At 57.0% G+C, this 24059-nt stretch overlaps 2 protein-coding genes and 1 non-coding gene across 28 annotated transcripts in view; 1 reads left to right on the top strand and 2 right to left on the bottom strand.

The window, feature by feature from the left end:
• PNPLA6 (patatin like phospholipase domain containing 6) overlaps nt 1-13397 on the bottom strand; it is a 30433-nt gene extending 17036 nt beyond the window's left edge. For 2 of the 14 annotated variants that reach the window (XM_064571702.1, XM_045863104.3), the window contains exons 1-19: nt 11582-11901; nt 11327-11409; nt 11059-11156; nt 9140-9280; nt 8888-9047; nt 8466-8546; nt 8121-8249; nt 7687-7767; nt 7426-7588; nt 7100-7183; nt 6699-6808; nt 6409-6576; nt 6254-6331; nt 3594-3799; nt 3225-3356; nt 3020-3143; nt 2502-2615; nt 2158-2233; nt 38-181 (exon numbers count right to left, since the gene is read on the bottom strand). In XM_064571702.1, the coding sequence (XP_064427772.1) occupies nt 38-181; nt 2158-2233; nt 2502-2615; nt 3020-3143; nt 3225-3356; nt 3594-3799; nt 6254-6331; nt 6409-6576; nt 6699-6808; nt 7100-7183; nt 7426-7588; nt 7687-7767; nt 8121-8249; nt 8466-8546; nt 8888-9047; nt 9140-9280; nt 11059-11156; nt 11327-11409; nt 11582-11816 (2407 nt within the window). In that variant the 5' untranslated portion in view covers nt 11817-11901. The other 12 variants (XM_064571734.1, XM_064571746.1, XM_064571712.1 and 9 more) reach the window with 12 other exon arrangements.
• Nucleotides 13398-13464: 67 nt separating this feature from the next.
• On the bottom strand, nt 13465-22532 carry MCOLN1 (mucolipin TRP cation channel 1). Of its 13 annotated transcripts, none has more exons than XM_064571772.1 (15): nt 22325-22532; nt 19821-20117; nt 18967-19134; nt 18707-18872; nt 17988-18096; nt 17653-17749; nt 17340-17439; nt 17006-17112; nt 16731-16880; nt 16483-16584; nt 15967-16089; nt 15477-15692; nt 14450-14567; nt 13796-13926; nt 13465-13694 (listed from the first exon to the last, which is right to left on the bottom strand). In XM_064571772.1, exons 2-15 carry the CDS (start codon nt 20070-20072, stop codon nt 13590-13592), a joined length of 1944 nt encoding a protein of 647 aa, XP_064427842.1. In that variant the 5' UTR covers nt 20073-20117; nt 22325-22532; the 3' UTR covers nt 13465-13589. The 13 variants fall into 13 exon arrangements, with proteins under 13 accessions (XP_064427842.1, XP_064427836.1, XP_064427835.1 ...); XM_064571766.1 differs by having other exon boundaries at nt 19821-20017; nt 22325-22486; XM_064571765.1 differs by having other exon boundaries at nt 19821-20065; nt 22325-22484.
• Nucleotides 22533-23786: 1254 nt separating this feature from the next.
• Nucleotides 23787-23890, top strand: LOC123835077 (small nucleolar RNA U13). Its single transcript, XR_006788634.1, has one exon. It is a non-coding gene; the product is annotated as a small nucleolar RNA U13 (small nucleolar RNA).
• The last annotated feature ends 169 nt before the right edge of the window (nt 23891-24059 follow it).

The following is a 24059-nucleotide window of genomic DNA, read 5'->3' as shown; positions in this document are numbered from 1 at the left end:
CCCCCCCCCCCCCCCCCCCCCCGGTCCCCGGACTGACCAATAGCTTGCAGAGCATGCTGCAGCTCCAAAGTAAAGGCCACCATGGGCACCTCGGCACACACTGGCAGGACTGCCACCGTTGCCAGGTTGCTGGCTGGGTTGGTAAGCTCCGAGTGAGGGGGGACGCCTAGTCCCGAGCCTGCTGAGACCCCAATGAAGGAGATTTGCTGTGCAATCCTGCATCTGGAGAAGTAGACCTGCCTCCTCCTCCTCAGAAATCCCCGCCCTTCATCATCTAACTGAGGCTTAGTGAAGCCACGCAAAAGGTTGTGGCCTCAGTCCTGGACCCACAGCCTCACCCCATACCGTCTTGATAAGACCTAGCTATGTGGGCGCCTGGGTGGCTCAGTTGGTTAAGCGACTGCCTTCGGCTCAGGTCATGATCCCGGAGTCCCTGGATCGAGTCCCGCATCGAGTCCCGCATCGAGTCCCGCATCAGGCTTCCTGCTCGGCAGGGAGTCTGCTTCTCCCTCTGACCCTCCCCCCTCTCATGTGCTCTCTCTCTCAAATAAATAAAAAAATCTTAAAAAAAAAGAAAGACCTAGCTATGTGACCTTCAGTTTAGGGCCTCATCTCAACAGGATCCATTACATAATTCTATAAGCACTCCACTGTGCCTGTGTGGACAGATCTGTGCCCCTACCCCATTATGGCCTTGGTGCTTCCGTCCACTAAAGGAACTTGAACACGAAACTATGCAGAAACAAATATATTTTTGACCTATCTGTTGCTTCCCAGCTTCTCCACTAACATTCTAGACCAAGCCCTCACCCCCCTCTCTTGCCTGGACCTCCCACTGGCTCCTCCCCTCCAGTTGCTTCCCATAACAGTCTGAATAAGCTTAAATGTCTTTCTGGGGCTCCCAGCCCCTATGTGACCTGACTCCTTCCCCCCATTTCTCCCCCTTGCTCACTTTCCTCCTTGAAGGGCTTCAAAACCACAAATCCCTGTGTGCAGGGCCTTCCTAGTTCTCTTCAGTGCCACACCCTATCTCATTTCTGCCTCTGGGCATGTCAAGTCCCAGCTCATTGTCCCCAGGAAAACCTCCCTCCCTCCCTTCATCACACTCCATCAAGACCTTCTTTTGTTTTCTTCACTGTACATGTCGGGTTGTGACGTCACACTTTTTCTTTGTATTTTCCAAATATCTTGCTTGCCAAGCTGTAAGCCCTTCTAGGAGCCTCGTCTGTCTTGTGCACTCTCCCTAATCCCCCAACCCTGGCACCCAGCACAGGGCCTAGTACATATTAGGTGCCCCCCTGAAAATTTTTCCATATCCCATCAACAGAGAGGCACTCAAGGGTCTGAGATCTTAATGTTTCTGCCAGCAAGACTGCCCCACAATTGTAACAAGGGTGGACCAATGGCCTGATGGAAAATGAACGGGCATTTGTACACATGGGCCAAAACTGGGGGGGAAAAAAATCTGTCAGAGAAGACCCTGAGCGTGGGGGCGTCCTTAGCCAAGGCTCACCACTGCCCCCTACCATCCAGGTGTCAAGGCCAACGGGGCAGAAGACCCTGAAGGGAAGGAGGAGCAGCTGGGCTGATTCAGGGTCGGTTCTCCCTTACCTAGAACCTCTGGTCCATATTTCCACACACCTGAAGTCCGACTCCATTCCCAATGTGCCCTAACTCAGCAAACTACACCTTCCAGCTGGCCAGTAACTTCAGAAGCCAGTTCCCAACTTGGCCCCTGGCCCCTAACTTCCACCCCACGGACTTCAGTTCCCAGCATACTCTTCTGGGACTCCCTCGCCCAGTGTGCTCAGGATGTGGACTCCATCCCGCCCGCAGGCCCTGACACCCAGAAACAAGTTCGCCCCTAAAGACTCCGCCCGTTGGCAAGGACAGATACTTTAGATTCCGTTAAAAGCATGGCCTGGGTCTAGGGCTCTGTTTCCCGGTGTGCCCAGGACCCCGAACTCCACCCCCCACCCCCCACCCCCGCCAGCAAGCACCGGAAATCAGATCCCACTCCTTTAAGCGCCACCCAGCGCGTGGTTTATACGCCGGACTCCACTTCCCCGCATGCCCAGGGCTTCGGGCTCCCCCTCCCAGCGTGTTCTAGGCGTCGGACTACAACCTCCAGCATTCCCGGGGCCAGCCGGCTCTCACCTGGGAAGGGCCCTTGCAGCTGCTGCAAATTCCCTAAAATCTTCTGGCTTAGCAGGTGGATGAGGCGAGTTACGACCTGGGGCATGGGAAGCCATCCAATGAGACGAGAGGGGCAACTGTCCGAGTTCTACTTTTCCCTCCTCCTACCGGGGTGCCTGGGTCCCCGTTACTTGGGTCCCACTCCCAAGAGCCCTGCTCTTAACGCGAGGGCTTCCGTCTCCTCCCTGCTCCCTGGGGCTCTATCCCCCACCCCACTCTGTCCCCACTATTAGGCCCTGCCCCCTCGGGCCCCGCCCCCCATTAGGAGACCAGCCCACACAGCTTGGGAGCCACACGAGCCACACCTGAGGGTATCGACGTTTGATGTGGCCCAGGGTGCCCTCCGGGAGTTTGGCCAGCTCCGTGTCGCGCACAGCGTGCACCGTCGTGGCACGAGGCTGCCGTGTCAGCGCCTCCACCTGGGGGCCCCCCCAGTGCATGACCAGGGCTGCTTGAGCCGGGAGGCCCCAACAGGAAAGGGGGAGCCAACCGTGGGTGCAGACAAGAGGCGCTACCGCCCTACCCCGACAGACCCCCCCGATATGGGTGCAAATCAAACCCCACTACTCATTAGGGCTTCGGGGAGAGGGTTAGGGATCTAGGCCCAGCGGGAGGCGGGGGGATTGTCTCCTCTTCTAATAAAGGTCTGGGGCCGGAGTCTGATCAAGACTCACCACCCCAGGAATTTGCCCCCTTCTCCTGCTCACGGAAAGGACCGGGCTCGGCCCATCAGATTACCTGGGACGATGTGTTTGTTGGGAGGAGTAGTGGGGGGAACCCGTAGTGGGAGTGATCAGAGGGCAGTGGGTGGCGCGGCACTCACCACCCCAATGAGATCCCCGCGGCCGTACTCGCCCACCAGCTCCTTCTTGCCGCTGCCCCGCTGGATGACGCTGCGCAGCCGCCCATTGAGCACAATGTAGGTGCAGTCGGAGCGGTCGCCCTGCCTGGGGTGGGGAGCAGGTCAGACAGGGTCGGGGCTGGGTCTCGGGCAAGGCTCGAGCTGCAAGAAAGGGCAAGGGCTGCACCTGTACAAAGCCCGTCCCGCCTCCACAGCCGTCCAGTCGATGGCAAAGTCCATCTGGCGCACGAAGGGCGACATCCTCGCGGCCACGGTGTGCGCGGCACTCAGCACCACACTGGGCTGTGCACGCATGATCCTGGAGGGGAAAGTTAGGGGTGGATGGGCTGGGGGGGGCGGTGCCCTGGAACATTCCTTAGGAAGTGGAGAGGGTGGGTGACAGCCTGGCGGTGGGATCAGAAGGGCTCAAAGCTGCCCTGGAGAGGCACTCACTGGGCATCCAGAGGGATGACCTCTGCCACAGCAGAACGGAGTCGAGTGGGGGCCCTCCAAGTGCCACTCCCACCCCACGGGGCAGGGGGGCGCCCAGCCATACTCATAGAAGTCGGACTTAGAGATCCTCAGGAAGGTGCAATCTCGCTGGGCTCTCAGTGTGAAGATGAGGGGCTCGCCCGTGAGCACTGCCAGCTGCCCCACCAACTCCCCAGGTTGTGCCACGAACAGGCACACATCCTCTGCCTTGTCGATCATGCGCTGGTAGACATGCAGGCAGCCCCACAGCACAAAGTGCAGGCTCACATCCTGTGGGGCAGAGGCAGAGATGGGCACACGGGCAAGTCCCAGCCCCCACCCAGCTCAAGGCACCCAGAGGAAAGGCTAAGGAAGGAAAAGTGGAAGGGGGGAGTAAAGGCTTTGGATAGCTCTGAGCTGCACAGCACATGTATATAATTCCCATTCGGCACCCAGAGCAGACATTACTAATGGATTACCAAAACCTGAGCTCAGATTAAGGCCCGTATTTTTTTAATAAAGGTTTTATTTTATTTTTAGGTAACCTCTACGCCCTCTATACTCTATATATGCATCTTCCGTCGCCTCAGGTCATGATCTCAGGCTCCTGGGATCAAGCACCCTGCTCAGCGGGGAGTCTGCTTCTCCCTCTCCATCTGCCCCTCCTCCCTCCTCCCTGCTCATGCTTCCTCTCTTTCTCTCTCAAATAAATAAAATTTATAATAAAGAAAAGATGCTAAAAATCATCACTCACTAGGGAAATTCAAATCAAAACCATGAGATGCTCCTGCACACACTAGGCTGGAAGGCATCAAAACATGTTAGGATGTAGAGCAATTGAAACTCTCATCACTGCTGGTGGGAACATGAAATAGCACCAGGGGCGCCTGGGTGGCTCAGTTGTTAAGCGTCTGCCTTTGGCTTGGGTCATGATCCCGGGGCCCTGGGATCCAGCCCCGCATTGGGCTCCCTGCTCCACGGGAAGCCTGCTTCTCCCTCTCCCATTCCCCCTGCTTGTGTTTCCTCTCTCACTGTCTCTGTCAAATAAATAAATAAAATCTTTTAAAAAAATAAAAAATAAAATAGCACCACTGCTTTGGAGAGCAGTCTGGCAAAAGTCAAAAACAGTTCACAAAAAGTTAAAAGTAGGATTGCCCTGACCCAGCAACTTGACTCCTAGATATACACCCAAAAGAAATGGAAACCTACATCCCCACAGAAATTCATACAGAAATCTTCGCAGCAGCATTGTGCATAATAGCCAAAAGGTGGAAATCACTCAAATGTCCATCAGATGAAGAACGGATACACAAAATGCAGTAGGCCCACACAATTGATTATTTCATCATGAAGGAGTGGCACCAACACACTACAGTGTGGATGAACCTTGAAAACATGATGCTAAGTCAAAGAAGTCAGCCACAGGGGACTTCTTGTGTGATTCACACACAAGGGGACACATCCTGTGTGATTCCGTTTATGTGAAATGTCCAAAACAGGCAAATCTATAGAGACCTAAGATTAGGAGCTACTTACCGCTGGGGTGGGGGTTAGGAGGCAGGAGGGGGATAGCTAAAGGGTATGAGCTTTCTTTTCAAGGTGACGAAAGTATTCTTTCAATTCAAAATTGATAGTGGTGATGGCTGCACAACTCTGTGAATGTCCTAAAAACCACTGAATGTCTTATGTAGATATACTATAAATAATTTCATGTGTGTGTATACCTGTATCTATATTTTTTCCCAGTTCCCTTGTTCCACTCCATCCCTGTTGACTTCCTTTTGTTTCCTAGAGGTCACATATCCTCCCACCACAGGATATTTGCACAAGCTTTCCCTCTGCCTAGAAAGTTCTTTTCTCCCTCTTGCACCTAGTTAATTCCTCCCCATCCTTCCTACTTAGCTGGAGGTCACCTCCTCAGAGTTGCTACCCTGCCTGAGCCAGATTTTGTAAAGCCAAGAATGTCTTTTATGTGTAAGCATGAAGCACGTACGGTTTTACAAGAATTGGAGTAACTCTTTGAGTGCAATGTCAGTCAGAACTGTGGGCTTCCCAAGGGCAGGGATCTTGCTGGCGTTTCCTGCCTCTGCAGCCCCAGGAGACGCATACACGTGCTGGAATCTTCTAAGACAGAACTTCCAGACTCCGTTTGGGATATGAATGGGAGTTACTAATATTAAGCTGCCATTTGTCATCAGATTGGGAAGCAAGTCTCTTCACAGCAGGACTTCTCAGAGCCTTGAATATGCTAATGGTGTTCACCAAGAGCTTCCACAAAGGGATTAAATAGCCAACATTTCCCAAATCTGTTTGAGCACAGATCCTTTGTTTATGATACAGGTGTTCCATGAAGCACACTTTGGGAAATGTCTGTAAAACAGAGCTTCTTAACCTTTGCACTATTAACATTTGGGACTGAATAATTCTGCTGCGAGGCGCTGTTCTGTGCATTCTTGCATCTCTGGCTTTTACCCACTAGATGCCAGTAGCATCCTCCCAAGTCAATAAAAAAAAGTCTCAACATTGGCAAATGTCCCTGGAGTGGTCCTCGGGTCAAAGTTTCAAGGATTAGAGAGGAAAGGTCAGTAGGTCCAGAGCGCAAGAGGGATCAGAGTATAGCATCTAGGGGCAGGGATGGAAATCACACACTGAGAGATATCTACACATAGGGTCAAGGGGTAAGGTTCAGAGGTCAGAAAAAGGTCTTGGGTCGGAGTTGCATTAGAGACCAGGGGTCAGCCTCACCTGGTCCCCCTGGCGAGCAATGATGGTACCAGCTTTGGCATGATGCAGCAAGACCCGGCTGCTCAGGAGGGTGGGGTCCTGGAGAGAAAGGGGGCTTGAGATGGGCCCCTGTGGGCCTCCCCGCCCCCCCCCCCCGGGACACCACAGCCACCCACCTCAATCCGCATCAGTTTTGCCAGCTCCCGTTTCGCTGCCTCAAAGATGCTGCTTGTCTGGCGTCCCTGGTAGGGCCCGAAGGGGCAGCCACCTGTGGCCAGCTCATCCTCGCAGTAGCTGTGCTCGCAGGCGCCCGCTGGCTGCTCCCGGGGCTCCTGAGTGGGGGTCTGCACGGGACAGGGCCTGTGATCTCTGTGCTCCCACCTGACCTCTCTCTCCCACCTGACCACTGTGGGCCAGGCCAGGGTTGTGGGAGGGCACTGGGGAGGGGAGGGGACGAGGGCCTTACCCGAACGGGAGCTGCCTGGGGCCCCCCTGAGGCATCTTCCTGCAGGGACACGGAGATCCGGCCACGCTCATACGCCATGTCAAAGTCAGAGCGGGGCCCACCCTGCAAGCCTGCGGTGGGCAGGAGGTATTTTATAAAAACAATAAAGATGAGAGCAACCCCAGTTGACCTATGTGCCAGATTCCCTATCTGTGCAGATGTGACTACTCCATTACAGTACTCGCCCTCAGAATCCTTCTTAACCACAGCTGGGAAGACACCATCTCAATAATTACCCACAAAAACATCACGAGAATACTGCCAGTATTCCCACTTCACAGATGGGAAAAATCAAGGCTGGTACGCCTACAGGCAACCCAGAAGCCCGATGGCCTGCCCCCCCTCCATCTGGTGCCCCAAACCTGAGATGTCCACCGGCATGGAGATGCAGCGACTCAGCAGGGGAGCAGAGGGAGCCTCCAGGGATGTGGGCTTCACCGGATCCCCTGGGAGAGACACGTGGTCAGGCTCCTGCCCCTCAGAGCCTAAAGCTAGGATCACAGAGTAGGGAACTGAGCAGGGTTTAGAGATGGGTCAGCTCACAGTCTCTGAGGACTGGGGGCCTAGGAAAGCGATTCTGATGGCCCCCTGGGGCCGAGGCCAGGGGTCTCTGGGGGACCAAACAGGAGTCAGACCTGGGTACCTAGCTATGGGGCCCCTGGGAAACGGCTGGGGTCATCTCTGATACCTGCAGGTCCAGGTAGTGGGGCCCCAGTGGGGTCAGGCGGCCGGCCAGGAGTCTCCCTAGGCTCCTCAGTAGCTGAGGTGCTGACCACCCTCTTGGGGCCACGCACAGGGCTGGTGCGGGCTGGGAGGCCAGGGCTGGGGAAGAGGCGCAGGGGCTGGATCTCCTGGTGACAGAGAGTCCCCTTGTGGTAGGTCCTGGGAGGCACGCATCCCACCCCCACCCTCCCGGCTCCATGTTCCCTGGGCCCCCTGCGGAACTCACGTGGCTAAACAGCTCGTTGGTCAGACCCAGGTAGTTGTGAAGGGCCAGAAAGGTGACCCGCTGCAGCCTCACCATGATGATCTGTGGCCAGGGAGAAGGGGGAGTGAGACACTGGGTAATGAGAATCACATAACAGAAAGGGGGAGAAAATGTGGACTAGGCATTAAGGGGGTGGAAGTGTAGGGAAGGTCAAGGCCGGGAGCAGTAAGGGGCTGGCCAGGGGCAGAGGGCGAGCCAGGGAGAAACCCACAATCAGGTGGCAGAAGCCTGGGGAGAAGGGGTGGAGGCAGCTGAAGGGAGGGGACAGGGGCCCCCAGGGATGTGGCTGCTCAGGGCTGATAAGCACAGCTTGAGCGCCACCTGGCTGCTGAGCACAGCCCGCAGGTGCCTGGGATGGGTAGGGGCAGGTGGAGGGAGGCCAAAGGCCCGCTGACCTGCACCACCCGCACCAAGCTCTCGGGGTACTTGGTGAACACGGCAGAGAAGGCCTCCACGGGCAGCCGCAGCACTGTGGAGTCCCGGGCTGCCCGGGCAGATACAGTCCGCTGGGGGTGCTGGTGGCCCTGTGGGTATGGGGGGAACAAGGAGAATCAAGATCAGGGGCTGTGTGCTCCCTTACTGCTCCCCAAGTCCTTCCCAAGGCCAGTGCCTTGCGAGACCACTGGCAGCATCCGAGGGGACTCTGGGAGATTGGGGCCCCCCAGGTGACCCTCTCCAAACCAGCCCACTGAGTGGGTCCTCATACCCAGCTTCCTTGTCCCCCAAGACTGATCACTTACAGTGATGACATCCAGGATGCTCAGAAGGCTGTTGACGCTGTCCCCAGGGACCACTTCCTTCACCACACACTCCTTCCCATCCTGAGACACACAGACGCGGGGGAGGGGGGGTTGACCGGGGCTGTCCCCCCCTGCCAACTGGCATTCCACCCCCTGAGCATGCCACTGGCTCTGGACCTCACCACCCAGTGATCATTGACACCCCGATCCCCAAACCCACCAAATCTCTGGCCGGTATCCATTTTCTGGCCGTCATTAACCATAACTGCTGACCATGTAGACCAACCCGACACCCTTGCGTGTTTGTTCCCAACTTCTGCCTGCGCATCTCAAAAGTCCGTGAGCCCCGCTGACCGACAGCAACGCCCATCCCAGTCCCCACTGCCCATCCCCCCGTGGTACCCCACGATTGGTCCGCTCACCGGCCCTGGCAGACAGAGCTCCAGCAGCCCATCCTGCACCACGTAGATACTGGCGTCCGGCTGGCCTGGCCGGAAGACATAGTCCCCCTGGCTGAGCCGCTGGAAGACCATGTGTCGGCAGAGCTCCAGGAAGAGAGGCTTCTCGAAGTGGCCCAGCACCCTATTGGATGGGGCAGAGAGGGGGAGGAATGCAGGAGGTCAGGTGAGCCCCCCAACTCTGCAGCCGCCCCGCACCTGCACCCCAACACTGACCGGACATTCTTGAGCATGTAGAGCACCTCGGAGGGCAGGTGGGAGTTAGCCAGGTCACCCTCCGTCAAGTCAGCCTCGAGCACTGCAGGCGGGGGCTCCTTCCGTTGCAGTGTTGGTGCCTCTTTCTGGATACGAAGGATCCTGGGGGGAAGAGAGGGGTGCAGGGGGCAGGTAGGGAGAGGGCTCGGGCAGACCTGAAGACTCCCACATAGCCTTTCCTCTAAATCACAAAGAACAGGAGTCAGCAAACTCTGGTCCACTACCTACTTACGTAAATAAAGTTTTATTGGCACACAACCATATTCATTCATTTACACGTTACCCGTGGCTGCTTTCACTCAACGACAATGCTGAAAAATTGTAACACAGTCATACAGCCTGCAAAGCCTAAGATGTTTACTGATCTGACCCCTTACAAAAAAATTTGTTGTCCTCTGATGTAAAATCCTAAGATTGCCTCTTTGCTAATCATAAGCTCCTGAAATGGACCCTGTAGTTAGGCAGACCCCTGGCATAAAATACAGCCTGACCCCAGAAACTACACCTCCATTCATCATGGGACCCCTGAGACCTTCCTTCCTAGCACAGACTGGACCCGGAGATAGCCTCCCCAACACACGAAGAGCTCTGGGGTAGCTTCCATCATACGAGGAGACCCCATCAGCTGCTCGGCCTTTGTAAAGCTCCCTGAGCTGGCCTTTCCTTCCAGATCTCAGAGAACCCTGAGATGATCCCTTCGATGGTCACAAAGACTCCTGAAATAGCTCTCATTGTATGTGGAGAGCACAGATAGTGCTCTCTGCTACTCATAGACCCAGAAGAGCCCTTCCCTGCAAGTCACAGGTACTACTGAGACAGCCCCCTCCCGGTCACAAGCCCCCTGAGATAGGACCCTCTAGGATAAGCAGACTCCTGAATTAAATTGCACGATATAGAGAAATCCAGATATGGTTCCTTTTCTGATCAAACAGATCTTAGGCTAGCCCTTGCCCAGTTCAGAGAGAGCGGAGATAGCCCCCTGAAGGTCATGAAAACATCAGTGTAGCTCCTCGAGGGTATGCACACATTGACACAACCCCCGTGACATACAGAGACAGGACATACAGACCCTCAACTGATCATAGAGGCTCTAGAGCTAGCCCTTCTACCGAAGTCACAAAAAGCCACGCGATGACACATCTGCTGATCATGGACAGCCCTAGGATGACACCCTCAGTGGGAGAGCCCTTAGTGTGAAGACACCCTTGAGACAGACCTTCAAGTACATTCCATGATGTCTGGAGACCAACCTCACAGCCAGCTTCCAACTTAGAAAGATCCCTGGGAAAGCCTTTCTCAGAGACTCTGAGATAGCCCTTTGCTGATGGCATGAAGCCCTGGGATGTCCTTCCTATGTTTCTTAGAGCAAGAAGATTCTCGAAATGACTCCTAGGAAACAGAAACGCCTAAGATAGCCTCCTTAGTGTAGGAAGAACTCCAGGGTAGGTGACATAGAGAGATGCTTTCTGACGTAGAGATTGCTGAGATAACCCCTACAAAACAGAAGCTAGAGATAGCCCCTCCAGGAGATCACAGAAACACCTGAGTTAACGCCAATGAATCACCTCCTGTGTGGGGAGACCCATGAACTGGCCTACATGGAGAGCCCAGACGGAGACCCCTAACCCTATTATTACAAAGCGTCCAAGATACTGACTGACTCACAAACACCCCGTGGTAGGGGGAACCTCGCTGAGATGTTCTCAGAGCCCGCCTGTCTAGTGTGCGAGAGTTCTGAGATAGCCCCTCTAATGTGGGAAGACTCCCCAAACAGTCCGTGCAGCTCAAAGAACCCTTAGATACACCCTTTGGTGTGGGCTGATTACTCAAAGGGTCCCTGAGATAGCCCCCAGTGCCAGGTACACCCAGTACAGCCTTACTTCTTGGCAATGTTGAGCATCTTAAGTTTCTTCTTCATGCGTGGCCGGGAAGTGGTGCAGACAGAAGCGTCCACCAGGGAGGAAGTGGACTGTGATACCTAGGAGAAGTAAGGATGGGGGATGGGTGAACTGCCAATTCAGAGCAAGGGAAGAAGGGGCCAGATCCAGAGAACCCTAGCCAAGGAAAACGGACTTACTAAAACGAGTAAAAAGGAAAGGGCAGAACCTCTGTGTGTTCAGCGGGGACCCCGGGGGGTCCTAAGCTCACCTTCCGCATAATTTTCCGACCATAGAAGAGCACTTTGTCCCTCTTCCGGAATCGATACCGGGGGCCATCCGGTGCTGGCGTTTCTGGGGATAAGTGGGGAGAGAAGCACTCTGAGCCCTGCGCAGACTCCACACGGCCAGAGAGGAGGGCACTGCGTGCAGACTCCCGTTAAGTCCCATCTCTACTGCCTCAGGAACCCGGGCATTTCAGCTCCCCACTCCGCAGCCTCCCCGGAGGGGCCCTCCGGGTCCTCACTCGGCACTCGGAGCCTCCGCACCAGCAGGAGGATGAGCACTGCAGTGACCAGCACCGCGACTCCGGCCCCAATCATCACGCCCAGCACCTGCGGGACGAATGGCACTGGCTGCGCATCGCATACCCGGCCTGCCGAGCCCTCCCCGGAGGCCGGGACGCCCCCGTCCCCATCCCATTCGGTCAAGTCCGCCGCCCCCGAGGAGGTCACGATCGGCCCGTGCCTCGACGTCCCCATCTGCAGAATGGGCCGCCGCTGCTCCCTCCCCGGGGGCGCAACTCTTTCCGGCGGCTCCGCGGCCCGCGGTGCACGCCGGGAAACGTAGTTCCGCCTGAACAGTTCTCGCGGGACCGCGATGAGCGCTAAGCATTTCGGGAATCGTAGTCCCCACAGCGCCTCACAAAGCAATCTTTACCATTCCCGTTTGCAACGGAGCCTCCATCAGTTGCTTCAGACTGGGCGGAGGTCTGGTAGCCCGGAATCCTGGGGAATAAGAAGCAGGAGGAACCGGTGCAAGTCGTCACTCTGGGGCCGCCTCTCCCCTACCCCTACCTCGAGCCTTGCCCCCTTCGTACTCGCCGCCTGGATGGCTTCGCTGGCCAGGGGACGGCTGGTGGGGCGCTGCAGAGCAGAAAGGTGGTGCAGGTTGACCTCGACGCCCGGGCTAGGGAGTAAGGCGCGTCCCTGGCTCCCTTCACCCACACGCCCAGCCGACCAGACGCCCCACGGGTACAGCCCCACCCTGGGGCCAAAGGGCAGCCGGCCGGACACCCACAGTCAGCAGCGTGCGCACGGGTCCCCAAAGAGCCCGCCTTCCTCCCGCAAGTGGCCTCCTCCTAGCCTCCGCCCTGAGGGATTGATCAATCCTGACCCGGCAGACCCAAGGCCGCACCCCTCTGCGAAGACTGGATGCCCCAACCCCAGGGAAACTGGGGCCTTCAAGCCACGGGGTCGCCTGACTTCTGACCCAAACCTGCCCCTGGGGAGACCCACGGGCGGGGGGCGCTCGGGAGTGCTGCTGGAAACTCCCACCCAAGGGATCCTGGGGCGTTGCGGAGGTCTCGGAGGAATCCCGGGACGCTCGGAGTGGGGCGGATTCGCAAGGTGTTACTGTGATGCTAGATTTACAGTCACGCATTAGTAAAGTTACAGGGTCTCTGACAGTGTGAAGCATCACTGGGACTCTCGGAACGATGCTGGCGCCATTACTGGGAGACGTAACCAGGGACGCTGGAATTACTGGGGATCACTGTAAAGTTACTGAGAGATTCTCAGGAATACAGCACTATTCCTGGGAAAACTGGGAAGTGGGTGAGCACGTCCCTGGGGTCGTTTGAGCAAGAGCCGGCTAGGAATGAATGCTGGAATATTACTGGGACTTTTCTGGAAACCTGAGAATATTTCTGGCAACGCTGGAGTGCTAACGGAAATTTGGGGGAGTCACTGGGCCCTGGAGGTATTACCTGGAAAATTCATGGGGAAGACTACTCTTCCTCCCTAGCGCGCACCTGGCTACCGGCGCGGAAACACCTGCCAGTAACTGGGGGGGGGCGGGGGAATGGGAGCATCAGAGAGTCGGGAGCTACCGGCCAAAGGAGGGCAGATCTTGGGAAAGCCGAAGACTCGCTAACGACCCCCGAAGGGACGCCTCTGCGGGGGCGACGAAAACCCGGACTCACCCACCGGGCCGCAGCCGGGGTCCACGCTGCGCCAACACCAGTAGCTTTCCGTCCAGCGCCTCGGGCGCGGCCCCTTTAAATTATTCGCGTAAACCGCGCTGCAGCCCCGCCCCCCCACGTGTGTAAGGTCTCGCACCGCCCGCCGCGCTGTTGGACGACGCCTTAAAGGGGCCGAAACCGACTAGCGCAGGGAACGCCCCTCCCGCTAGAAACGAGAACAAGTTTATTTTCCCGTTTATTTAACACCCACCCAGCCCTGTCCCACCCGTGTCCGACCCGACTGGGCCAGGTCCTCAGGGCGCAGCAGGGAACCGGTCCTTAAAAGCAAACCCTAAAAATAAATAAGCGTGAGTCTCCGCAGTCGGAGGGCTAATGTCCAGTAGCAGTGGCGGGTCCGAGTCAATTCACCAGCAGCGAATGCTCCTCCGAGGCGTCCCTGGAGGAGAGGCAGTAGCAAGCAGCCTGTCAGCCGGGGCGGAAGGCAGCAGTTCCCTCGAGCACGCTCCCTGTCCCCAGCCCCCAATCCCTAGCTCGAACCTGCCGCAGCAGCAGAGGAGGCTGCAGGCCGAGCCGCTCCCGCGGCGGAACTTGCCGGAGGTGGGGCTGTCCTGGCACTGAGCAATGTAGGCCTGGAGCTCGCTCTCCTCTGCGCCAGCACCGCCTGGGTGCTGGGGAGAAATGCGGGGTGGCCCCTTTGAGGTTTGCCCTCCCCACCACCTCCTCGCCAGGCAGCCAGCCAGCGAGATCTCCTCCCTGTGACTCAGCCACCAGCCAAGCTCCCCACCCCCACCACCCCTTTGCACTTGAGGTTCCCTCCACCTGTCACTCCTCGGGGTTTGCTTCCCCGGGAGACACTGCCTGGCCCCTGAGTATGTGCACGTCCCGCATCTCGGTCAGTTGGTGCCCTCTGCCGCTGCCCCAGCACCCGGAGCCATACCGGACACAAGCAGGGTGCCTGCATGGGCACATCTACTGAGTGGGTGCACACGGCAGGAGCAAGGTCTGCGCTTTATATCCAAGGCTGATACACACGTGTGACATCTAGGTGCTAGAGCAAGACCCGGGGGGGCTCCTTGGACCCGAGTGACAGGAGTGTATCTGTGGGATGACTGTATCCATGCTTGGGGGGGGGTGCACCCCTGCATCCCCAGCAAAACACTGGCTTTCCGCAGAGCCTTCACCCCTCCCAACCTGGTAGAGAAGCCATCATCTCATCCCCAAGTCCTTTCTGGCTACTGGGCCTTTGCTCTGGCTGTTCCTTCTCCCTGGTGCTCTCTCTTGGACTCCCGTCTTGTCGATCCAGAAGTTTCTAAGACGAAGGAAAGGTCTGCCATCTGTGCTGTCCAATCTGGTCGTCACTAGCCACGTTAGCCTTTGGGCACTTGACAGGTGGTGTGAGTGAGGAACTGAATGTGGAATTGTATTTCATTTCAATTAAAGTCAAAATTTAAATAGTTACATGTGGCTAGGACCAGTATTAGCACATTCTAGAAACTTCCCTGGACTCACCCCAATACGAGTCTAAAGCAGGGGATCCTTTTGTAACCTTCATCCCTCTCACCAGTTGGGTCATCCCAGTTCTGTTCATGGATCATCCATCTTGCCTACTGCTCTGGGATAGCCTGTATATACCATGTTTCCTAGATACCCAGCACAGGACCCTCAGACACGTCTGCTAAAAGAATTGTGTCTACCTGCCTCTCACATTCTACTCCAACCCCTCTCCTCTGACCCCTGCAGCCTGCAGAACCACCACCATTCCCTGGACCCAGAGCTCCCACCCAGGCCACCCTACAGGATGGGAGGGTGAGGATCAGGACTTCCGGAAACACACAGTCCTGGGTTGAGCCTGGCTCGACCACTTAGTAGCTGACCTCAGGGAAGTCACTAAAACTCTACAGCCTGGTTTCCCTGTTGGTAAAAGCAGACACAGGAACCTTACCTGGCCAGAGCCCCACCTTGATAAAACCGAGAATGTGGCAGCTGTGATCAGCACACCTCCCCCCACCCCCGACCCCCAGCCACCTCTCTTCTGGCTTCTCAGAGTCTCCCACCTTCTTTCCCTGGGTCCTTCCCTCCTCACCCTGCACCACATCCCCTGAGACCCTGCTGGGGCCAACTCCAAGGGCCCTGGAGCCCAAGGTTCAGGGCTGTATGTACGTGAGGGTTGGCCCCCCATGGAGACAGGCTGGGGAAGGGCATGCGGGCCGGGGCTGACCTTGATGGTGTCGTAGGCTCCAGTGATGAGCGCGATGAACAGGCTCAGCACCATGTAGATGAAGAGGCTGATGAAGGAGTAGAGGTAGAGCTGGGAGAACAGCCAGACGAGGCTGCTTCGGCCCTGCTGAGCCTGCATTGCGGCAAACGTCACGAACATGTCGTCCCCATTGATGAGCGAGAACAGGCACTCCGACACCATGGACAGCGAGCGAAACTGCCAGCAGGGCAGTGGGGTTGTGGGGTCAGAAGGACCGTGGGTGCAACTGCGGGCTGGGGATGGGGTGGGTTCACAGGGAGTCAGAGGGAACAATGGGCAGAACTGCTGGAGACCTCCTGGTAAGGTACCAGGGGTCAAGGTGGGCTGTTCAGGGTGCCCAGATCAACAGTCAATAGACCAGGGGTCAGAGGGTTTAGCAGTGGGCTTGGAGAGGGGAGACAGGAACCCCTTGACTGTGGGTCATGAGCACCACGCCCTGGACAGCCCCTACCTTCACATGGTAGGGGCCCAACACGATCCAGCCACAGAAGCAATAGCCCAAGTAGATGACAGCCACACAACAGCAGAAACGCATGACGCTGGGCAGGGCCACCCGCAGTGTGGCAATGAGAATCTGTGGCAGGGAGATGGGGAGGCCTCGATGAGGGTGTGGCCACAACCTAGGTTGGCCTTGCGAATGGGAGGGAAGCAGGCAGTGCCTGGCTGAAGTCACACCAGAGTGGCCACAGAAGCTGGAGGTAGTTTGGGGGGGGGTGCAGGGGACCTGAGGATACCCCCTGGCCAGACTGAGCTGGGTGGCATGAAGCAGCAGGCTCCCATGGCTCTGGTTTGGGGGCAGGGACAGGTACATCTGGGGTGGGCAGGTACGGGGAAGAGGCTCGTGACAGGCCATCTATAGAGGCTGGTGATGGCTACAGGTGTATGTATTTATCCGGGGCAAGAAAGTGAGAAGTGGGGAGCGTACGGCCACCACCTGGAGGGTCCAGCCTGCACATTCGAAGCTTACATTGTACTTATGGAAGAAGGTCAGATAGCGGATGACGCCGACCCAGACGAGCAACGTGGAGGTGCCCAGGAGAATGCTGCAGACGTCGTAGCTCGCCAGGTTCTAGGGACAGCAGCAGTGTCAACCCCACCTGGCCTGGCTCTTCCCAGGGGCTGTGGCCCCAGGCAGGTATGGGAGGGGTATGCCGGGGAGGTGGTATAAGGGACCAAGGCCTGGAACAAGTCAACAGGGCCCTGGGCAGGACCCACCTTGGCTTCAATGCCAATCTTCATGATGGTGCCCGAGATGGTGAGCACATCGCTGGTGACCAGCAGGATGTACCAGCCATTGACAAATTCTAGCCGATCCCAGAGGCTGATGACCCGTCCCCGCTGCCGCCACATGAACCCAACAAACTCCTGTAGGAAGCAGGTGGGCTGAGGGCTGGCCCGGGCGAGGGACCCTCTCTCCCCCGGCCCTATGGCCCCCGAGCCAGGAGAGGCTGGCTCAGGCACACATGCGTGCCACTGGACGCAGCTCTCACGTTCTGCAGCAGAAAGCCACGCAGCAGCGAGCGGGCACACAGCAGGAAAGAGAAGGAGCAGGTGAGGATCACGACCACATCGAACAGGAGCCGGAAGCTGTTGTCTCCTGTGGGGAGAGGACTTGGGTAGGGCCGGGAGTGGCTTGGGGCCTTGGGAGACTAGGGATGGGGCTAGGCCCAGGCCTAGAGGGCTGCAGGACTGGTGGTGGCTACTCAGTGGGCTTATGGGTTACCTGGATGAATCAGGAACTGGGCCCGTGCTGGTCTGGGGCTTGGGGGATCCCCGGGCAGGTCAGGGCCCCTGCTAGCATGGGTCTGGGGGTTCGGGGCTCACCATGCCTGAAGACGCTGGGGTGTTTACACTCCTGGATGTGGGCCTGGGTCTCCAGACTGATTGGGATACGCCCACTGTGCGCCTTATTGTCGAAAGTGATCTGCAGGGGTATGGCAGGGCAGGAAAGGCCAGAGTAAACCTTGGCAGACTCAGGCTCCCAGACCCGCATAATGGATGGTCTGTCTGGCCCCATCTCCCTTATTACCCCTAAGCTGCCCTTGGCCAAGGGTCCCCAGCCCCGGAGCTCAGGAGCCCTGTGGGCAACCCTTATCACTGGAGCGCCTGCCCCCCTTGTCCTGGACACTGGGCTTACCAGGACACTGAAGGTGTAGCAATCAGGAATTTCATTGTTGATCAGGCTCTGAAGATTGATGGTCTTCAGCTGGAAGTGGATGGTGACGTTGATCAGCCTGGGAGGGAAGCTTCGGTGAGGGAGAGGGGCTCTGCTGGTCCCTCCTGCCGCCCCCCGCCCCCCACCGCAGCGCTCCTGCCCCACGTTGACTCTGCAGCTTGCAGAGGAAGTGCTCACACACAGGCATCAGCATGGTCTTTCTCTGTCCCCGCCGGTGGGGGGTGGCCAAGGATGCCTGGCATCCTGCCTCCCCCAACCCTCGGCCCAGCCCTGGCGGCCCCTCCATCAGGCAGTACTTGTGGAATTTGAGCGTGAGGTTCTTGTAACTGGCGCTGCTGTCCGAGAGGGAGAGATCATCACTGGGGGGCACAAGGGGTCTCTCAGGGGGGTCCACCTGGATGCAGTCTGAGGACAGGGAGTCAGGGAAGGGACACTGGGGGCGGGAGAGGCACAGGCAGGTCTCCCCAGAGTCCCCAGCAGCCCCCTTCCCTCCTTCACGTCCCACTATGAACTTAACATTTGTCATCTGTTCCCCACTGTCTCCCCTGGAGAGGGCCCAGTTCGTCTTATTGCCTACACAGGCCCGAGGGCCTGGCGCTCAGTGGGCCCCCAAATGCTTAGTGAATTAACGATATTAAAACACAACACTTGGGGCGCCTGGGTGGCTCAGTCCGTTAAGCGGCTGCCTTCGGCTCAGGTCATGATCGCAGGGTCCTGGGATCGAGCCCCGCGTCGGGCCCCCCTGCTCAGCGGGAAGCCTGCTTCTCCCTCTCCCTGCCACTCCCCCTGCTTGTGCTCTCTCTCTCTGTCAAGTAACTAAATAAAATCTTTAAAAAAAAAAAAAACACAACACTTGCATTTTTCTGCACGCCAAGCATTCTACCAAAGACACTGCAAACATCAAGTTATTAACGACCAGGACAACCCTATCTGCCAGATGAATGGGAAGCAGAACTGGGGTTTTAATTCCAGCAGCCAGTGCTACCAACAGTTATGCCCTGCCCTGCCTACTCACCAGTGACAACCATGGGATCAATGTCAAAGGTGTCATTGGCTGGGTCCACGTGGCCTCGGTGGTAGTACTGCTGACAGAGGGCCAGGGCCGAGCCGTTGGCCCAGGGGCCACCCCCGCCCCGCACGTAGGCATACCGGCCTAGCGACACATCAGGGAGCATCAGGTACTGTGGGCAGAGAAGGGGAGGGTCCGTCAGCCCTGCCCACTCTCCCCTGACTGCCTGCCTGCCCACTTGCCTGCCTGCCCCTGGTTGCCCGCACCTGGTCTACAGCATGGAAGATGGCCTGGTAGAGCTGTTCCCGTGTGTAGGCCGCGAAGGTGTCATCGGCCCCATCCGAGTAGCCCAGCAGGAAGAGGTGCCGGAAGGCAATGGTGTTCTCCTCCCGGAATGTCACTGCCAGCTGGTTGCTGAGCCCGAACAGGATGAGCTGGGGAGGGCGGGAGCGGAGATGACAATGCGGGGCACAAGGAATGCCCACCATAAGTCCCCAGGGAGCAACACACAGCGGATGCTCACGTCTCTCATGACAACAGAGGCTAGTGTTCATTAGATGTTTACCAGGTGCTAGGTTCCGTGCTAAACCCAAACCTACAGGGTAAGCACCACTGTTGGGTCCTTTTACCGAAAGGAAACCCGAAGTATCCTAATATACCCTGAATCACAGCGTGAGGCCAGAGGCTCCTTAGGGCAGGCGCTGGCTCTGATTCACCTTGGGGTCCCCAAAGCCCACCACAAGGCCTGGGATGAGGGGTCAGCAACTGTCTGCTCAGCCACTGGGTCAGTTCTCTTTGAGAGTGAACACGGCATCAGACTGCCTGGGTTCAAGCGCCAGCTCCCCATGCTTGGTTGCTGTTTGACTTTGGACAAGTCCCTTAACCTCTCTGAGCCTCAGCTGCCTCATCTATAAAATGGTGGCAACAGCGGTTGCCAGGACCTCAAAGGGCATCTGTGAGGTTACAAGGAGCTGTTCCCACCACAGATCTTAGAGGGCTTCCCGAATGATTACAGCCATTGCCACTGTTCCTATGTTGCTGCAGGGCTTGGACTAGGTTCCGACTCCAGACACAGCAGCGGCCACAGGTGGTGTTCTGCTGGGGCCCCTGCAGGACTCACCTGCACGGTGACCACTAAGATCTTCACGACTTGCAGCATCAGCTTGAAGGGCTTGCGGCCTTTGGCCCGAAATTTGTCACAGGGACTCATGAAGAAGTACTTGAGCCGGCGGCGGAGGTCCTCCTCTTCCGGAGGGACCGGGGAAGCCCCGGCCTGGGTGCCATACCCAGGACTGGGGGTTAGGAGCCGCTCAGTCTCTGCAGGAATGGGGGAGGGCGGTGGGGACCAGGCCCAGGCAGACCCACCTGCCATCAGGAGAAACAGGTCCCATGCACCAGCCAAAGAACTCTGAGAGATCTAAGAAAACCCAGAAAATCTGCAACATGTTGTGGATATATGTAGCAGTCCTATCAGAGGTTACAAATTTGGATTTGGGGTTCAAAAGGGCCTGAGCTGATTCCTGACCCTGCTTCTCACTGGCTTGGGCAGGGCACTCTGCCTCTGAGCCTCAGCTTTCTCATCTGCAGAACAGGACAAAAACACCTCTCACCAGGAAGTTGAGGATTTGATGCTTACAAAACATTTATCACAGGGGCTGGCTTGTGGTAAGAATGTCAGAACATTCCATCGTTGTTCCAGTTGTGGATTTTGGGAAGAGAACGAATTGATTCCACTGGCTTCCCACAGGGCACTCAAGGCTCCAGAGCTCATCTCAACTCCAGCCTCCAGGTATGAGCATGGAGCTCAGCTACATTCCAGTTTTTTTCTGGTCAAACATCCAAAGAAGGATTTTTCCACTCATCATGACCTGGCCCATCCAGCTGACACCCTCACAAGCCCCAGGCCCAGAGAAGGGGAGATCGACAACAACAGTAACAATAACAGAACATATTTGCTGAAGACTCACTACAAGCCAATGGGTGTTATTACCACACTGCCTGTATGTTAGCTCATGAGCTAATATAGCATCTTCATGAAGGGCACCAGCTTCTGGAACTCTCACAGCCCTAGAACCAAATCCCAGACCTGCCACTTCCCAGTTGGGGGGATCCTGGTCATCTTTCAAAGCCTCCATCTTCTCATTTGAAAAGTGGAAATAAAAAGTCTACCTGGATGGGGCGCCTGGCTGGTTAGTGGGAAGGGCATGCGACTCTTGATCTTGAGCCCCACCTTGGGTGTAGAGATTACTTAAAAATAAAATCTTAAAAAAAAAAAAAAATCTACCCTGAGGTTGAAAATCTGAAAGGTGTTCTCTGAATGAAGCGGGATAAAGCAGTTAAAAGCCTCAGTTCAGCCTCCAAGTCTTGGTAATTCTTCAGAAAATAGGGTTTATTCTTTTTTCCTTTTTTTTCAAGATTTTATTTATTCATAAGAGACAGAGAGAGAGAGAGAGGCAGAGGGAGAAGCAGGCTCCCCGCTGAGCAGGGAGCCCGATGCGGGACTCGATCCCAGGACCCTGGGATCGTGACCTGAGTGGGAAAGCAGACGCTTAACCATCTGAGCCACCCAGGCGCCCAAAAATCGGCTTTACTCTTAACACTACTTATTCTCTTCACTCCTGAACAACTTAAGAGAAAGGTCCAAGGTTTCATCAACCGCTGGGGTCACAGCTGGTCACAGCAGCCCAGGAGCGTCCCTGACACACCCCCACCACCCCCACCGGGAGAACCCTGCTTCTTTCCAGGGCCTGGCCCGCGCCTGCCTAACACAGCTGCCAGGGCGAATGTGAGCACTGTCAGAACCTGTCCTGCAGGGAGAGCCAGCTCCTGGCCTGTCCCTTTGGAGCTTGGATGCTGTTGTGGTTGTTTACAAGATAGCTGGGTGGGAAGCCAGAGGGCAGGCCCGCCTCCCTAGCTGGGATCTCAGTTAACCCACCCCAGACCGTACGAGCAGGGACAGCTTTCAGGTATCTCCAGCTAGCTCAAGAAGGGAAGACCAACACAACGAGTCTTCCTCCAGGCTCCCCCATCAGAAGCAGAGACTGAAGAGACTAGAGGCTGGGTTTCCACCGCTTGAGTTCAAGAAAGCTGAGCTTCCACAGGTTTGGACTTATGAGATCGAGTTAGGCGCCTGGGTTCAAGGAGGTAACTCCCCCCCACCCCCCAGCCCTCTATCTGAGTTTAGAGAAGCTGAGCACTGCCTCAAGAATTGGGGAAGGGAATCCTGGGAGTTTCACGTGAGGGCTGGAGAAGCCGGTGCCCGCTGAGGTCCAGCAACGCTGAGCAATCGGAACAACGCTCAGAACGCAAGCCCCGGACACCTCCCGGGCCCGAGCTGGAGAGGCCGGCGGCCCACCCGCTGCCTGAGTTTAGGAACTCTGAGCAGAACCTGGGTCCAGGAAGAGCACACAGGAGTCCCGCCACTCCGAGGTCGGAGGAGCGGGCGCCCACCTGCCGCCCAGGTTCTAGGAGCCATCTGTCCCTATCTTCACCACCGGGAAGCTGAGAGGTCAGCACCAGAGTTTAGGCACGGGAAACCGGGAGCTCCGCCGCGCCAGGTCCGGGGAGCTGGCCGCCCGCCCGCCGCCCGCGTTCGGGGGCCCGCGGGGCCGCGCGCGCCCTCACCTGAGCCCCGCCGGCCCACGGGGGCTGCCATGCCGGGGCCGGGAGCGCCGGACGCCGCCGGACACCGCCGGGCAGCCGGGGTCCGGGCGCCCGCCGCCGCTGCAGCGGCCTCGCTCCCTCGCGGTGCCGCTTCAAACCCTCTCGCGTCAGCTGACTCCCGCCGCGGTCACGTGACCAGAGCGCCCCCGGGAGGCGCACGTGACCGGATCCCGTCCCACCCCCTGCGCCACGACAGGCCCGGCGGCCGCAGCACGCATGCGGGCCTCAACTAGCTCCATGCGGGCGGAGGGCGGCCCTGAGGTCCTAACGCCCGCGGGCGATCGATGTGCTGGGGGATGGGCTGGCTGTGAGAGTGCCGGCGTAGGGCCGGCTCGGCCCTGGCTCCCTGTCATGCCCGCGTCCCGTGCCAAATTCCAGAGTTCCATATTCAGTGCTTGACCCCTTACCCTCCGCAGAGTCCGGTGATGACCAGACGTCCTGTCTCATGGCTGCCTCTCCATCCTCCCAGAAACCCCGTGGTTACTCTCAACTCTTTCCGCTTCTGCTCCTCTCGTCTGAACTGTCAGCAAATCCTATTCCATTTCCTAAGTATGTCCCAAGTAGGACCAACTCATCCCCACTCCTGTGGCCCTCAGCCCAGAGTCCTCCATCATTCCTGGCCTCCTCCTGGCAGCAACCTCCTCCCTGACCTGAGGCTCCCACTCCTGACCCTCTCCAGTTACACTCCCCAGGCAGCAGCCAGAAGCATTTTCCAAGAGTAGTTCCTATCAGCCCTCTGCTGCAACCTGCTGTCTTCCCATTGCTCTGGGATGACAAGCGAACTCTGACCTCAGTCTACCAGAGCCCTCTGTTCTGGCCCGCATCTCCCCGGGCTGACCGCTCAAGGGCCCCAGGGCCTTTGCACTCTTGCTTTGAAAAGAATGCTGGTTAATTACGCAAACTCTGGAGAACAAACAGTTTAGATTAAATCTAGGCCCGGCCAACTGCCACTTCTACATCTTCCAAAGAGTCCCTTGGGGATGCCTGGGTGGCTCAAGGGATGCCTGGGTGGCTCAAGGGATGCCTGGGTGGCTCAGTCGGTGAAGCGTCTGCCTTTGGCTTGGGTCATGATCCCGGGATCGAGTCCCGCATCGGTCTCCTTGCTTCATGGGGAGGCTGCTTTTCCCTCTGCCTGCCGCTCCCCCTGCCTGTGCTCTCTCTGTCTCTCACAAATAAAGTCTTTATTAAAAAAAAAAAAAAAGTCCCTTAAACTCCACGTTTATTCATTTGCAAAATGGGGATACTTAGTCATAGTTACCTGCCCCTTGGAGCTGTTGGATTAAATGAGAAAATGCAAGAGCGCAAAATGCAAGAGCACTGCACAAGGCTGGGCAAACAGTACTGACAATTAAAGTAGTGGTTATTGGGATTATGGAATCCCTCCTGGGGAAAGCAGTCCCCCCCACCTAAATCAGAGCTCTTGATCCTTTTGTGGACCATGAGCGTGATGACTGAGTGTTCATGCCGTTGTGTGAGATGTGTCTCTCCCAAACCTTGTTACCTCCTCAGCACGTTACCTGTCTGATGTGTGGGGGGAAAAACGTCTTGTTAGGCTTCTCTTAGAATGAACTATATACCCTGTAACTCCTTAAATGTTCCTGAGCTTGGCATCTGTGAGTTCTGTGAAGGCCGTGCTTATCTTGTCCCCGGCTGAGACCCCAGCAATCAATAGATTTTTGTTCAGCACATAAATGAG

The sequence above is a fragment of the Mirounga angustirostris genome, unplaced genomic scaffold (genome assembly GCF_029215605.1).
Source record: "Mirounga angustirostris isolate CCGP_5_RB_7025 unplaced genomic scaffold, mMirAng1.0.hap1 SCAF_1, whole genome shotgun sequence".
NCBI classification, from domain to species: domain Eukaryota; kingdom Metazoa; phylum Chordata; class Mammalia; order Carnivora; family Phocidae; genus Mirounga; species Mirounga angustirostris.
Note: the sequence above shows the minus strand (reverse complement) of the source record. Positions and strands in the feature narration are given on the sequence as shown.